Genomic DNA, 17,418 nt, shown 5'->3' with positions numbered 1-17,418 from the left:
ACAAGCCTGAGTCACCTGAACGGTCAGTGACTGGTAGCTGTAGTTGTTAGCTCAGGCATGAGCTAATCGAACCTTCCCCTAAAACCCCAATGTTAAATTTTAACTTGGCTTCAAATACCTAGAACTCTTGTAATAGGCCATTGCTTGACTATATTCACAATGAAGTACTTACTGTATATTAAAAAGCCCCTACTAGAATCATTTCAAATCAGTTGGAACAGTACAGGCTTGGGACCCTAATCATTTCAAAACTGAAGAGCTGTTTCAAATTGTAAGAGAAGCAGATCATTTAAATAACTTAGCTCTGCACTCCCTCAGACTTCCAGATTTTCAAGTGCACTTCAGCCTGGAAGTGAATGTGGTATTGGACATAACTCAGTGCAGCACACTTTACAATCAGCAGAGTACAGTTTGGAGAGCATTTGAAGTTAAGCTGAGATTGCTCAGCGCAATGATGCCCAGATTCCCCCATTAACTTTCAGATTGCAACAATCTAACATCTGAGACTCTCCAGTTACTTTAAATCACTTGATTGTTTTTGTAAGGTGGTGCGGGGATTTTTTCTTTTTTAAGACTGATTTTTTTTATCACGACAAAACAAGATGTTGCAGTATTTCACCCCTAAAGACAAGGGCTAAAATGTTACATATAGACTTTAACAGCCTTAAAAACTGGGGCAGGGGCTTTGCCCTGAAAGCTAGTTCTATCTGTCACACACAAGGCTGCTATTCTTGTGTTGGAAGACTTCAAAATGCCTTGCATATGACATGGGCATTGAGACAGCAGCCAGTCTGTCCTCAATAGCACTTCCTTCAGCCTTTTGAGAGAATGCAGAGCATGTTGATTTAACGGCTCCAGCGCCTTTGGATATATGACATACATCCAGGAAAAAGGATGCCTGTGGGACACAGGGGACGTATATTCTGCATCCTGCGTACTCTGGAAATAATGAAAAAGCCTGAGACATTCATGGGACATTCACTTGAGAAGGGTTAATTCAACCTATTATTATCCTGCTAAAGTCTGGACAACTGAAGTTTAGGGGAATAAATTACTCTGATTAATATTTTGTCAACAGTGTCATTTTATATTGAAATTAAATGGTTTGCTTTAGGAAACAAAGAGAAGGTTCTAGCTGCAGAGAAAGAGGGTGATGAATTTGATTTTAATTGATTTGCTGTTATGGCTAAAGAAATGGCAGGTGTTTCAAAGCTGTGGTCACCAACCTGGCTGTGAGAAAGTTTTGTGCCTAGTTTCAGCTGTTTGGTGGCTGGACTTGTGCACTGGGACAAAGGGAGTTTTTTGCCAGCAGAACCGACTTGAGTAGTCACACTCTTGCACCCCACATCATCCTCCCAGCTATGCCGATACATCTTCTGTGATGCCACATGATGAACTAGATGAGGAAATAGATCTGGATGACAAATAACTAACTGGGGGAGGGGAAGGTTAACCTAAATCACCTGTCCATTTGGTCGCAATGTAACTTCATGAGAGAAGGAGAGAGAAGGCCTCTAACACACATTCATGTGCACACCAGAGCATCCATTTCTCCAGCAAGTTCAAAATGCCATTATTTTCTAATGATTAAAGTTCACTACATTTGACAGTTGGAACAGAATTATTACACTTGTGCTAATGCTTCTTTCTGTTTTCTTCAAATACATCATATGGTACAAGCAACTCATTTGCCTTTTTCCCAACACAGTCACACAGTGATTCATAATTATCCTGTGACTAATACACTATGGGATTCTTTTCTCCTCTTCTGTTTGCAAGTGCTCCTGGGTTTTAGCAGAATTCTTGTTATCATTCCCTAAGTGCATTACTTTGATATTGTACTATTAAATTTCATCCCATTTCTAATACTGCAGTCCTCAGGGTCATTCAGTTCTCACTGCATGACTCTCCTCTGTATTGACAATGCCTTGCAGCTTTGTGTCCTTAGTGAATTTCATTAGCGTCTATGCAAGGTAGTTAATGAAAGTATTAAGTAAGATTGTTCACCAGACTGATCCTTGAGGAACTTCTCTAGTAACTTCTCTGCAGTCTGGTGGTCCCCACTCACAATGATGGGGTCTCTGGTTCCTCTCCCACAGAGGAAAGGTAATTCTCTGGCATGTGGATAGCCCTCCTGGCTCATTAGGCAAATGTTCCCATGTCCTGTGATGACACTGTTTACAAAAGAGGAGATTAGGGCTATGTTATTATCAACAATATGTTGCAATTTCCTTTATATAAAATCCTTATTATTTTTATAAAACGTGGGGAGGGTCAGAGGGGGTGTCACTTCTGCAGTGTTGTTGTGCCCTAAACTGATCGTCCTGACGTCCCAATTCATTCTTTACCACAGGTAGATCTAGGCCTTCTCCGCTTTGTTTCTGGAATTGGGACCCAAGGAGCCATTTCAAAAGAAACAAAGAAAGAATATTATCTGAAAACATACCGCGTAGATGTCAGCTCCAATGGAGAGGACTGGATTACACTGAAGGAGGGAAACAAGCCTGTTGTAAGTCTTTTCTCTTTTACAACTCTTCGGCCAAGAAATAGGCTGTTGAATTGTTTAGTTACTATCAGTTGTTAAAAAAACAGGAATAAGGTATCACAGGTTTAATCAGGTTGATCAGGGTTAGCAATATCCTAAATCCAAAAGATAGCTATTGTCTCAGTAGTAACGGGCCACAGAAATTGTTTAACTAAAGCCTAGAGCAGCTGAAAAGGGTGCAAAGTGCTGCCCTGTCTGTTGTGCCCACCATAATTTGAGTGGTTTGGGTCTTTTCCCTGGAATGTGCTGCTGTTTCCCAGTTTACCAGAGATTTTCTATGTGACCTTGAGAAAAACATTATGGGGAACCTTTTAAAAAATATGTAGGTCCCTTATCTGCAGTGAAGCTCTGGTTATGCAGTGTGTCAGCGCCTCAGCTCCCCGTGCATAGCCATGCTGTCTTGCAGGAGTGCTAGCAAGTCATTAGTGGTTTGTTAGACTTCCAAGCATCTCAGTGATGGGGGTCATGCAGACAGATAATTAGGCACATCTTTCCATCCTTATAGATTTTTATCATCTTTCCATTTATCAGCAGATTTGCTCTCTGTGACCTCCCAATGAAACAGCTTTAGACACTCGTAAGAAAAATCTTCATTATCCGCTACCATGAGCATAAAGCTCGTTACTGAGAAGTCAATTCTGTTCCAACTCTCACATGAATAGTCCCAGTGAGGCTGTGCCTCCCTTCCCACCTCGCTCAGGATGTGCCTGGGAGCAGCATCCCCAGAGGCTGCCAGAGGCTGCCAGGGGCTGACGCAACTGGAAAGGTTCTGTGGTACCTCCCTTACAAAATAGCTTTTGTGTGACCCATCTGTGAAGACCCAGAAGAGCTCTGTAATATTAAACTCTGTCTGCGTAACCATACCTAGCTCTAAATATTTGGTTACTCGTTTGTCCCTAATTCATCTGTAAGTGCTATGCCAAGTCCACTACATTTATCTAATCAAAATGGTAGCAGTGTTTAACACCTACATCTTTCTTCTTTGAAGCACTTTGTAAAACAACAAAAAATGAATCCAGAAAGCTTCTCTTTGACAGGTATTATCCTGGTTTTACAGAGAAGGAGCTTTAGAAGGTCAAATGCCACAATGTGGGCACTGTATAATGATGTATAAAGGTACAATAACTGACTTGCCCAAAGTCACAAGAGGAGCCAACGCTGTGGCTGGTATGACACACTGGCTCTGGTTCCTGTAATCTGAACAAATGCCTCTTTCAAAATCAGACCATGCCTGATTTTTCATTACCAGATTCAATTTGTACACTCTCCACAAGTGTATTTTACATGAGTTTCTCTTGTACATGCTGTCCTTAATTAGTGAGAACACTTCCTAAACCTGTGTTATTTGTTCAAAGGATTTATAAAAAAAATCGAGTTTCTAAAATGGCAACATTTTGCTGTTGATCAGGACAAGAAAAAACTATGCAGCAGTCTCCCTCTGATACCTTTATTCAAATGAAAAGTTAAGGAGACTTGGCCACTGAAGGAACAACAAAAGCAGGCAGCTGCAGATCTCAAGGCAGCCTCACACAAGTGTTGCACTAACCACGTATAAGGAGCTGTGTACTTTTGAGAAAAGACTAATTTTCTCTGTCAGATGCAGACCTTCAGAAAACCACAGCAGGTCCTCCCAGAGAAAAAAGTTGCTGAAAAGAAACGTAGCTCCATTTAAAATCTCTTGCCAGATATGAAACTCCTATATTAAATTACTTGAGACGTAACTGAGCCTGATGAGTTGACAGCTGTGCGCTGCTGGCCTCCACTCCAAATTAGTACAGTTATTGCAAGTAACAAACAGGAAAGTAGACAGTGTGTGTAAGAAATGGGAGAATCTCCCGTAAAAGGACAGGGGTTTGTATCCATGGAAAACAACAGGAAACTGGTCCCCTCTACGTGAGGAAGAAGCAGGAAGCTGAATCACCTTCTTCGGACTAGAACATTGCAAGGTTTCGCCTCTGCTAGGAAGGAGCGCATCTGCAGGATCCTCAACATGAAAGCACAGCACAATCCTGTCCCTTCTTGTGGAAGTCTCATTGTTCATCTAATTTCACTGTTAGCCTCAGGGGACGCAGAGAAAATCTTAGAGCCTGCTATATAGATTTTAAATAGACTTCCATCTCAGTATGCAAGGAGAGAGAAAGTCTGAGTACTTGTTAACAAGGATTTAAAAACGGAAGGTTAACAAAGCAAGGTTTGCACGATACACTTTGCAAAACTCTTAAGCCCAAGGAGAGCAAAATAATACATGTTTTTATCCTGACTCCATATAGGATTTTTATATGGCCTAACTGAAATCCAAACTTTTAATTTGGGCCTGAGGTTCTGTAGCTTTCTGCATCATTCTACAAGTGTACGAGGAATAAAACTGCCCTAATGGGGCATTGAGGGATTCTTCCAGGACACGGCAGCCCTTGGGTGACAAAGACCAGTGTATATCATTCCTACATATAGATCTGGGCATTAGGAACACCTCAAAACAGGCAGGGAGCAGACAGACTCTTGTTGCAGTCAGGTGAGCTCCTGCTCTCACGATGGCCCTGAGCTCCCCTGGTCTGCTCTGCAGTGTTATGGTGTGTCATGGGACTCTGCAGGTGACAAGTATTTTTTAGTAGCATTGAACACCTTACATCTTATTTTTTCCTCCCCAAAGAAAGCTTATCTGTGTGCAAAAATTGTCTTAGGAGTTTAATGAAATAGTTCCCCATGCAAGTCTTTTGTCTCATCCCCACCCTGCAAAATAACCCTAGTTAGACCTTGTATCGTAACTATCTGTAAAACACAGAATTATAAACACCATTTCAGAAAAAGCCTAACAAATATATACTTTTTCTTTCCACACAAAGGTGTTTCAAGGGAATAGCAATCCCACTGAGGTTGTTTACAGACCTTTTGCCAAACCAGTTTTAACACGGTTTGTGCGAATTAGACCTGTGTCTTGGGAAAATGGAGTATCACTGAGATTTGAAGTTTATGGCTGCAAGATAACAGGTAGGTCCTGGGAAGGATCTTAAAACCAAGGGAATTTATTGTGCCTATGCTGTAGGTTTTATTTTTATAAGTGAAATGCATCTTCACTATTTCCACTGTGGTCTGACTGTAGAAATGTAAAAAAAAAAAAAAAAAGAGAGAGAAAAGAAAAGAAAAGAAAAGAAAACACAACCACCCAAACATCCAGTGTTATCTGAATGTTGTTCTGGCACTATCTTTCAGGTGCTCAGCTTTAAGAAGTAAAAAAAATATCAAGGTTTAATCACTTTTCTTGCAATTATTTTACAGGACCATGCAAATTCCCATCTTGTTTTACCTTCATAACCCTCCAGTCCCTCTCTTTCACACCTGCCATTTGTAGGTTGTTCTCAGCAGGTTTCCCAAGGAACAAACATACATAACTAGGTTCAAAAGCATTGCAAGGTACAAACACTTAGATCTGAAGCCTATTCAAGCAACTAGACATATATAGTCAGGTTCCTGCTAGTGATCAGCATTGGAATGGAACTCCTTTACATCACACAGTTAACTACCAAAATAACTGCCCAAAGTACTTTCTGAAGTAACAGCAAAAGGCATTCATTATCATCAAAATACTATCTTGGGGGAAAAAAAAGAAAAAAAAAAAAAGCAGGCACAAACAGGAAATTTTTTAGAAGTCTTTTTTTTTCTAGTTTTAGGATTTCTATAACTCCTGCAAAACGGAGGCATTTTTATATGTAAAAATACAAGTTATAGATTAAAGAAAATATTAATGATTTAATATTTTTTACAAAGCTGATTATTCTAAAAAATATCTAGCGTCATTTTATAGCACTTAATACATTGGCACTGATTTTTAATAGTTCTAGGGATATTTTTTTTTCCCCTTAAGGTGTTTCTTCACTCTTGAAAATGTTTCTTAGGACTGGTTTCCATAGAGAAGAAAAATAAGTTTACTGATTACTATACTATAGAATTCCAGGTCATTCTATGAAATCTTTTCAGATTAGATGAAGGTAATATCAGCAGAACTGCTGTTACATTTTATATTGGAAATCTTCGTTCCTTGTTAGCAGCTTTTCCTACTTCTAACTTATATTTATCTGGGACCATGAAAGAAGCAACTATTTAGCTTCTGTGTCATTTGAAAAAGCCTGAGAGACCAAAGAAATACAATAAGAAAATCTCAAGTATAGCAATAAATTAAATTTTATAGACTGTATAAGAGATTTCCCTTTCCAGTGTCACCAAAATTAAGTAATCTGCAACCAGGTTCTGGCTGATTTTGGAATTTTTCTCTAGGGAAATATTCACAAATTCAGATGTGACCCTGCACTCTTTTGCTTTAGCAAGAAGAATAGAAAACAAGAATAGAATAGGATTTTCTGATCCTTTTGGTTCCCATCAAGCCAGAAACACTTGTGGTATTTTAGTACTTCCTGCCAAAACTAGGATGTGCAAGCTTGAACAAATGAAAATTATATACAAATCGGAATATATTATTTTGGATATAAGAAAGAAATAAGTAATTGCTTATGATAGTTGAATTGACTGATGTGTCCTGTTTCTGTTTTGGTGCTTGTGCAGATTAACTATTTAATTTATTTGTTTTTTCCTCTGTAGATTATCCTTGCTCTGGGATGCTGGGTATGGTGTCTGGGCTCATTCCTGACTCTCAGATTACTGCATCTACTCAAGTTGATCGAAACTGGATTCCAGAAAATGCTCGCCTCATAACAAGCCGTTCAGGTTGGGCGCTGCCACCAACTACTCATCCATATACAAACGAATGGCTTCAAATAGACCTTGGTGAAGAAAAAAAAGTGAGGGGCATAATTGTCCAAGGAGGCAAGCACCGAGAAAACAAAGTATTCATGAAAAAATTCAAAATTGGCTATAGCAACAATGGATCGGATTGGAAAATGATCATGGATTCCAGCAAGAAAAAGATAAAGGTAAGGAGGAAAGCTCTGCACTAAAAAAAAAGTTTGCATTAAATTTCTACACATCTATCTCTGACCTTAGAAAAGGCATACGATTGGGATGAAGCCAAGCAGGACTCCTAGGGCAGCAGCCTGGAAGGGATGCTGTGGGAACCGTCCCATGCCTGAGGGCAGGAGCTGGCCTTAGGACATTCACCTCTCCCTGTGCCAAAGGTTTTGTTTATTCAACAGCTAGTTCAGACTTGGTTTCTGACAAAGGTGGTGTGCCTCTGTGGTGCCTAGGTTACTGCAAAATCCCATGCAATGGTAGTATGCAACACTGCCAAAAAAGTAGAGTTTCCTCTGCAGTTTTTCCACTGACAGTGAACGAACCTATCTGAGACACTGAATTACTTTTCTTGTGCTTCTTTTTTGTCTGAGCTGTACATTGAGAATGGTGTTATTTAACTCAAAGGGGTACCTGTTGGATTTCTGAACTGCCTGTAGACTGCTTTGAGAGCTTCACAGGCTCTCTGTAATGGTCTCATCCAAGTTGCTCCGAAATAAAGTGATGGAGTTATTGACGTGTTATCCCATCCCAAGTGAAAAGTACTACTGTACTGTCACAAGTGAAGCATCTTGGAGGTTGCTTGGGAAGAAAGGGCAGCTGGTTCATAGGTTCAAGCAGAAACTGCAAGACATTTACAGAGGAGGGCCAAATGAATTTCTGGGTTAGATGCCAAGGAAAAGAAGATGAGTGTGGCCCAGAAAAGTTTCTGGGAATGTACCTATGTTGGTTTGTCTTTGAATGTATGCTTTTCAGGACATAAATTGCACTGAGTGTTTAGCTTATTTACCCCAAATCCCATTTGTTAAGTCTTCCATCTCATTTTGCTATCATTGCTCACAAAGTGCATTTTTGCCTCAAAAGGCACAACCCTTTTTTAGTCCTCCTACCCTGTTCCTTGAGGAAACCAGCGGGCATGCAGTCCTGTTCACAAACTGGTGCTGCCGTACTGCGATGATCAGGGAATCATATACCAAAATGTGCCCTCAAAAGGCAAATCAGCATGGTGCTTGGCAGATGGGAATCCTCCGGGCTGCTCCATATCTCATCTGCCTTAGTCTGAAAATTAGATGTAAAAGCTGTTTTGCTATATAGACTCATCCATTGGACAAACCTGTGTTTCCTTAAAGGAAAAGCTGAGTGGGCCCATGGATGTAGCTTTTCCAGGCACATTTGGTAAATATTGGACTTCATTCTCTCCTGTTTTAATCTCACTGAATATGTCTGCATTTTCTCACTTCTCATCACTTTTCATCATTTGTTTTGGGGATTAAAACTAAATGAATTCAGCCTTTGCAGTCAGCTCCTTTCTCTTGTTACCATGAGTTTTGACTTCATCATAAAGTGTGAAGAGAGTGTAAATCAACAATGGGATCTAACCATTTTCTTTCTAAAATAGATGTTGTTTTGACATGTACTTCTACACTGTGGCTCAACGAGGGAAAAAAATAATGCCATATGCTTTCAAAGCAGTGTGCCGTCTGCTGCATGGCTTTCTGTTTTCTAATACAAGCACTTGCCATCATTGTCAGAAGTTAGCAGTTTGACAAGAAAACTAGTGTGCTAACTAATGCATTGAGCCCATCCTCAGCTTTCATCACTACCAGAAATTAACTTTCAAGATTAATGGAATGGAGAGGGCTGGAATTCAAATCTCTTGTGGCATAATTATAATTCTTCCCCAAAATTCAAGACATTTAATAAACTTTCTTCCGCAGAACAAGTTTTCTTTAAAGAGAATCAGATAAATCCCATGATTTGGGAGTCTGAGGGATTTGAAATGTTAATACTGGAATGTAGTATTTTTAAATTTAAGTGGAGCTGGATGGGGCAGCATGCTATAATGAGTCACAGCAGGAATGTGGATTAGAAACAGCCCTGTTATATGAAATGAAACACATCGTTTCACTTGGTTAAAGTCTTGACTTTCAATAAACAAACAACTGCATTTTAGGAAAAGAAAGAGCAGTGACAAGCTAAACATAACAGAATATGTCCAAAGGATGAAACATCACCTTTTTTCTCAACATGATCTTGTCATCCATGCCTGCAGCTCCTTTCACTAGAACTACCATAACTCCTTCCTCTTTGGCTGACCCAATTTCTGCTATTTTTGAATGTGCAGAATATTTCCCCCTTCAGCTTAGCTCAAGCACTCAAAGGAGTGAACATCACAAATCCTCAAACGACTACACAGAACCCCATTTTCATTTCAAGATCCAATTTGTATTTCTTGTCCATAGTCTTACTCAAGCTTACTCCATAAAGTCACCTTTCTCTTTCATACTTCTTTCCTCCTTCCACTTTTTTCAGTATTTTTATGCCTCCTTTCACCATTTCTGGTACAAGAAACTTGTGAATATCCTGCCATTTGGAACCACCTTTTTAAATTTTTCTGCAACCTTTATTTTGATTTTAAAAGATATTAGGAAGAATTTTTTTCTCTCACCAGTTTAGCTTTTCTTTTGTTTAGCTATTATTTATTATACTTATCTTTGTAATGAAGTAAAGCAATTTGTGACATAGCCTCTATAAAAGACACTCACAAAGTGAAGTTTTACTGTATACTCCTCTATCCTCCCCCACAAAGAATATCAGTACGTGTTTTAAATGAACAGTCAAAAATTGAATCACCGGCAGCTCTGCACTACAAAGGACAATGATTCAATATAATTCTAGATGCCTATTGAATTCTAATGTCTATGTGTCAGTACTCCAGTACTGATGCCTTTTATAAAACTGTTTTCATTACTGTATGTTGCTATTAAGACTACTATTAAAAAGGAGGCAAGGATTCCTCAGATACATGTGTCTGTCTACTTTTTACACATAAAATGGCATTCATTCTTTCTCATATGGTAGGTAGCTTTTTCTGATCATTTGCACTATATTGCTATTCAAATATAATAATATGTAATTCCATGTTAATTAGATCTGACAGGCCATCTACATGTGAATTCTTGACAACTGTCTTCCAAGCACTGGCAGAACACCAGGTCAACGAGTGCCCCTTGAAGCCACCTTGGAGGTACAATCTTCCCTAGGAAGCAGGAGCAGAAGCATTAATGTCAAAATTATTTTTAATTCTTTTTTTTTATTTAGTTGATCATAGTCTCCCATCATCATTGGCTTTTGCGACTGGCACTCTAACCAATGGCCAGAAGGGGTTGTGGACCATTGGTTCATAATACAAAGGTGTACAGTAAAAACAAGCAAGGTTTTTAGGACCACACTGAAAATATAAGCAGCAATCACGTTTACCTATGGTTGTTTTGTGCCTTGGGAAATACAGCCAGCTTTTCCTATGGCCCGTGTTTCCTCTGCCCCAGATCAATAGGAGCAGTTCATTGCAGGTTGGGTTTTGTTCTCATCCAAAATGAAGGGCCTCTGGTGGTTTCTTCCTGAAGAAGGCTTCAGGCTTCACAACTATGAGTTGGAAGTATCTTATAACAGCACTTCTAATCCCAAATATGAACTCTAGTTCAAAGAGATGTTTTTTAATGTTTCACCATTTAACTAACCCATAGAGAAGTTGAAAATGCTTTACTTTTACTTCATTGCTATATACATTCTTTACCATAAAATAGGGTAAAAATAACTCACTTTGCCTACCTTGGGTTACAAACTCTTCATGGCAAGGACTGTTTCTTTGTACAGTTAATTCATTCTAAGGACCAATCATCTCCATGGAGGCACCTGAGGTGTTGCTATAAGTACAAATTATAACTTCTTTTGCAAAAGATCACTGACAAGAGGAGCCAAAGCTATCAAACAAATGCCATTGAGAGCGGCATTATGGCTGCAGAACCCACAGTGCAACTCAGAGAAGACATTTTTGTCTGAAATGTACATTTGCTGACCTGCCTTGCCCGTTGGATTATATTGCAGTTTTGTCAGGAAGCAGCTTTCTTCTTTCTTTCTTTCTTTTTATTCTTATTCAATAGCAGGCTCACTGGAAGAACTCTTGCAGCTACTGTTCCCGGAGTTTAATTTATGCCTTTTGAAATAACTACAACTTGTGAAACTCTGTCACTGGGGGAAATCAGATTGAAATTTTCTCTTGAATAGTTGGATTATTATTGTAACCACTTAAAAGGTGACAGGATCTTCACCTCAGCCATTTTTTTTCCCTGAGAAGTGTTGAAAATGTCACCCAGTTAAACCCCAGATCAGACCGTCATTTAAAAACATGTCTCATTAAACACTCAGCTCTTGTTATGACCCTGATGGATTGGTTGCTACTGAGTTTATGAAAAATGAAATGCATTACTTTTCCAAGAAGCTTTAACTATGTATTTTCCATTCTCATTTAGGACAGGAATGCCTGACATTTACTAAGCAGTTAGAATCTGGCTTACGGCTCACCTAATTCAAAGACTAGAGAATGAAGGAAAAAAGATGATTATTGAAAATAGCTTTTTTTTTTTTTCATTTAACAAGTAGCATTTGTCATGGTTTGCAGACTTTTGAAGGCAACACCAACTATGACACGCCTGAACTGCGGACTTTTGAACCTGTATCGACAAGATTCATCCGCGTCTACCCTGAGAGAGCCACACACGGAGGACTGGGACTGCGAATGGAGCTGCTGGGCTGTGAACTCGAAGGTAATTGCTCTGCTAGAGATGAATGCACTTTATTATTTTCATAAATACATTCTCTGCTTGGACTACTGCTGAACACCGCTGTGTCTGTACAGGCAGCACATCGGACTCTCGCTTCTGTGACTGCCATTAGTGCTCTTTCTTGGCCTAATCAGTTCCTTCTCTGCAGACATCTGAATATGCCCAAGGCACAAATATTATTCTTTCTCCCATTCTTTTGTTGAATCACAGTGATATTCTCCACATGGTTTTCTGTTCCCTTAAGCAGCCTTATGATCATACTTTCGAGAAGCACAGCGCTATTAGGAGAGAATAAAGACGGGAACTTAAATTTTATGTTACCATGATACAACCCTGGAAGAGATGTTTTCTGCGAATGCAGAGGGAGCTTTGCTCTAAATATAGCAATTATGTCCCTTGATCCTTCAAAGGACGTGAAAGTCACACCAGACGCTATGGTGGGCAATGACTGCTTGGCTGGACAGTGTCTGTGCTGTTCCTTTTGGGGGGTAAAGGGAGCCTCTTTGTTCCTTAACAAGCTTTAATTTTGCAAGAGTATGTAGGAGATGAAAGACTTGGAAAAGCAAAGTTTAGACATTTATCCTTGGACTGTGACATGAAGTCAAGCTTTGATTCTTGTTATATAAACAATAATTATTTAACTTCATAGATAACTACAGATAACACTACGTGAATTTCACAATTTTATCTGGTGGATGGTGGTGTAGTGGCGTGGCTTATAAACCACACAGCTTAGCAATACACAGAATAACAAACCATGTTATTCAGGGTTTCATATGATACCTCATACAGAAGTAGCTGAACAGGCTCCCAGATGAATGGAACTGACTGCCTCCATTTCTTTCTCACCATTTCTCCCCCAAGGCGGAAGAGTGGGAGGCATTTGCTGTGAGAACTGATGAGTTCTGTGTTGTTTTTTTTAGTGAAGGCCAGATTGAATAAGTATGCTTTTTACTTGGCCCGGAAAGTGGGGAGGTTGGAAATACTTCTTAGTTCCTGCAGGAAGTCCTCATTTCCTGTGGGAATACTTAGTTCCTGCAGACTATTGTGCTACTTGCTCAGAAAAAAGAAAACCCAGCACCTGCCTTATGTAAACCCACAACCTGTGGGCCAAGTCCTTTGGCCACAGGGCTCCTGTAGCCACCTAGACATCAAGAAGTGAGTCCGTGGACCACCTTACAAGAACACATTGCTCAGTGAGATGTAGGAGCCAAAGAGGAGACTGACCAGGCAAAACACCTTTGCTTTTAGGCAAACTGCAACAACATGTACAATTTTTCCCTGGGACACATCTTCTTGCATTTGTCTTTCTGCTGTGGTGTACTTTTGAAGGGTGCTCACCCATAGGTCACCCATGGACAGGTGAGGTCAATTCTCGTTTACCCACGGGAGAAGCATAATAAGAAAACTTTGTTGTATAACTGCATCTTAAAGAGGGACTTGAATGAAGAGAAGTCACTTGAGATTTACTGAGCAAGAAAGTAGCTGCAATGAGAAAAGAAGCATGGAGGTAGGCACAGACAGGAGTAGAAATCAGCTCTCCAACAGTAATGAGCAAGGGGAAGTTTTGTGTGCTCGAAGCATCCCGGGGGGCTTATATGAAATGATGGCAGAGATGTAGGGAAGCTTGAGGCTATACAGGGGCATGAAGATCAAGACAAGAAACTTAACTGGATGTAGAAAGCTAGAGGGAGCTCCCAGAGGGTTTTTTTAAGCAATGTGGGGAACAGACACTCTGCATAATTCATAATAAGCACAGAACTCTTTCTTTAACTAGGGATAGATTGTACCTGTAAAGCATAGGTCAGGGTCCTAAAGAGCCAGGTTTCATCCCAGAATATAGCTACTTCAGAAACCACCACCCCTCCTGACATTTTCAGGCCAAGAAGTCAGTGCATATGGTCTTATGTGGCCAGCAGGCTCCGGGGGCAGTAGAAGGGCAAAGAAGAATCTGAGAAAGGGATCCATAATTGCATAGCTTCTAATGAGAGTAAAAGATTGTTAATGAAAATAACAGTAGGTGAGAACAGACAAAAGCCTGGATCACATTCCCAGAGTGGTTATCTTAAGCCAGGGAACTATACTTGCAGCATAAAACATAAACCTCAACATAACACCAAGTATCTGTATTCTGATTTTCCAGATGTGGTATGTTTTGCAGATACTGGGGTATAGATATATTTTCTGGCATCTTGCACAAATCTCAAGCTTTTAACTGTAATAACAAAGGTCAGACTTTTACTGGTTATGCAGCAGCTACCAGAAAGTCATCACCAGTGAGAAGCAGGCAGGTGGCTGGGAGGGATGACTGACATCACTGATGTCTTATTTATTTATAACTTCAACAGAAACAAAAGAAACTCCTTCCAGATCTCATTGAGCACAAAGTGATTCTACATCACACTGCCTTCCTGCCACTGTTACCAGGACTCTGCTCAGACATTTCCTCTCTCACATGTGCTCTGCAGAGAGGTTTATTCGGCAATGTGGTGGGTGCTGGAGAATTACCACCATGAGCATGCACCCCTCCTGCTCCTCTGTACAGGCCCACTCGCAGGCACTTTGGCCTGCAATAAAATGATGGGTTTTCTACCCCACACCTCCCCTGCCCAAGACTCCCATTCTGCCTTGCCAGGCTTTCACTCATCGTTGGTAGGAACAACAAACACTCATCAGCCAGTGAATAGGCAGCCCGGGGCTTTGCTGCCCAACTCTGCTCAGCCCTTGAGCTCAGATACAGCAGAGTGCCTTAGTGCAAGGAGGCAGAACAGATACATCCCATCGCAAAGAAATACTAACTAACCTGCAAAGTAGAGTTGCTTCATTCCTCAGATACAACACATGAAGACAGCATATGGTGCTCATCAAAACGTTACTGCCAATTGCATGCTGATTCTCCAGCACATGTTTTAACTGGATGCCTGGATTTTGTTTCAGCTCCTACCGCTGTCCCTACTGTTTCCGAAGGCAAACCCGTGGATGAGTGTGATGATGACCAGGCAAACTGTCACAGTGGCACAGGTGATGACTACCAACTGACAGGTGCAGAAACCATCCTCATTCCATTGCAGCTTCATTGTAGCTCATATCCATCGCCAGTTACCAGCTAAACATTTGCAATGATTTAATCACTCAACATAAATGGACATTGGTATGCAGTTCGTATTGTCAGTGCTGTCAAAACATAGGCATCTGCCTTTTACATGTGACAATACTTCTGATTGTTTTTTCAGCTATGTAATTTTTGAAGCAAATAACAGTGACTAGCTGGAAGAGAGGGCAATTTTTTTGAGCAGGAATTGTGTCTAATCAAATGTCCTAATCAAACTTTCTCTTATTAAGAAAAAAGCTGGACAAACCTTTTGAGGTTTATTGTCTGAGATTGAAGAACTCAAAATGAAATATTATTTAGGTTCAAGATATGTATACACTTCCTTACCTAAAATTTAGTATAGGAGACAAATCTCAGCCCCAAACCTTTCCCAGACAGAAACAGAGCAGATTCATTTCATCAAAGCATACTCACACATATAGTGCCAGAAATATTTCCATGAGCTTCCCCACCAACACTGCATTACAGCCACAGAGGGGCTGATGTTCTCCAAGCTGCTATCACTAGCAGAAAAATAGGAGGGAGAGACATAATATAGTCTGCATCTGGAATGGAGGAAGCTTGCTAGTTTTCATATTCTCACACTTTTGCACAGAACTACTGTCCTTCTGAGAGAGCTGACAGTGCACCACTACATTTTTGATCTCTTCTTGGAGGTCACTTGCTCCACAAAGCTCTGGGCCTAACTGATGAGATCTTCCTGTAGCAGATCTATACAGCTACAGTAATTGAGCTTATTTTTGGACACAGCGACACAAATTATTTCATCACTGCTCCCTGGTGTGCTTATCTAATAAATGTTTATTGCTTCTTATATCCATGATATAAAATAGCATTAAGATCTGGCAATAGCTGTCCAAGAGGATGTTGGGAAACCTTAGGTAAGACACTGGCTTTTTGGAAGCAGCCAAGTAGAACATCCGACAGCAGATACGAATGAAAGTGCAGTTTCAGCATCAAACCCTTTCTGAGCTTTGCCAATGTCTCCTGTAAATGCATGTTGCAAATCATAAATTGAAAAACAATTCCTGAGTCGAAAAGACACTGCACGGTCACTGTCACTGCTTTTCAAATCAGTGTCCCAGATGAATCTTATTCTTTTTGAAAACAGCCATGCAGGGAGTCTGATAAAATAGTCTGTATTGTGTTAAGGTAGCTCAGAAAGCTTTCAATGTTACTAAACATTGTAATTGATTTATTTTTCTGAAAGGAAAGAGCCAGGTCAGGAAATGCTGGGGCTTCCTGCAAAGCCGTACGCTGAGGGCTGGCTTGCAAAGCCCAATAGGTAGAGACATATGTCACATAGATGGAGGCTGTGTGAGGGGAAGGAGACAGATCTATGCAAGCACCTTCCCTGTTCACTCATAGTCCCTGCACTTCAGGGAACTCAGGAATGTATCCCACATGTCCCTTAGGGAAAGCTTATTGAGCAGAAGAAACTCCTTCTGGCAATTTTTGCAGGTTGTGCTTAGGGAGCAGTTTATAATCTTTAAGACAAGGGAACAGCCACCAGCCTTCCTGAGCACCAGCTCTTTTGGGGAACTGAACCTATTTCAGTACTAAAATTGAAAATTACTACATTGCCCTTCTAACAAAAGTGCAGACACTTTTGTATAATTTATTACTATACCACCCAGAAACCCTGAGCAGTGCATGCCTAGCTGTTCTGGACACTGTAGAAACACTGCATTGTTATGTGTGATGTTACTTACAACACTAAAATGCATGGAAGTGATTTTACCAATAATTTCATTGTAAACATTCTTTTCTTCCTCCAAAATCCATAGAAGGAAAGTATGTAAATCTTGTGCCCCTTTAAGGATAGCAGGGCAGTGCACACAGGATTTCATCAGTGCCTTACACTCTTTTATCCACTCCCGATGCAAGTGTGGTACCCGCGTTTTCATGGGTACGACTGTTAGAGTCGCTTCCCTGATAGCACTTGCACATATGTGAGTATCACAATGAAGCCTCCCTTGTAATTAACTGTAATTGTGCTGTAGGCCAGATTCCTTCCTGCTCTATTTGGACCCCATACGGAGCTACTCTATTTGCGTGGCTTATAGCATTTCCCATCAGATCATTCTCACAAACATAAAGCTGATATAGCTTGGGCATTCGTTCTCATTGGAAGTCATCATAGTCATCCTTTCTATAATGCTTTAAGCACTTGCTTG

At 40.3% G+C, this 17,418-nt stretch overlaps 1 protein-coding gene across 4 annotated transcripts in view; it reads left to right on the top strand.

Moving 5' to 3' along the window:
• Positions 1-17,418, top strand: part of NRP1 (neuropilin 1) — a 116,730-nt gene that overhangs the window by 78,603 nt on the left and 20,709 nt on the right. For 2 of the 4 annotated variants that reach the window (XM_030009748.2, XM_041122402.1), the window contains exons 8-12: positions 2,354-2,509; positions 5,389-5,533; positions 7,139-7,470; positions 11,967-12,111; positions 15,067-15,150. In XM_030009748.2, the coding sequence (XP_029865608.1) occupies positions 2,354-2,509; positions 5,389-5,533; positions 7,139-7,470; positions 11,967-12,111; positions 15,067-15,150 (862 nt within the window). Of the gene's footprint in view, positions 1-2,353; positions 2,510-5,388; positions 5,534-7,138; positions 7,471-11,966; positions 12,112-15,066; positions 15,172-17,418 lie in introns of all 4 variants that reach the window. The other 2 variants (XM_030009746.2, XM_041122401.1) reach the window with 1 other exon arrangement.

The sequence above is a fragment of the Aquila chrysaetos genome, chromosome 3 (genome assembly GCF_900496995.4).
Source record: "Aquila chrysaetos chrysaetos chromosome 3, bAquChr1.4, whole genome shotgun sequence".
Taxonomy (NCBI): domain Eukaryota; kingdom Metazoa; phylum Chordata; class Aves; order Accipitriformes; family Accipitridae; genus Aquila; species Aquila chrysaetos.
Note: the sequence above shows the minus strand (reverse complement) of the source record. Positions and strands in the feature narration are given on the sequence as shown.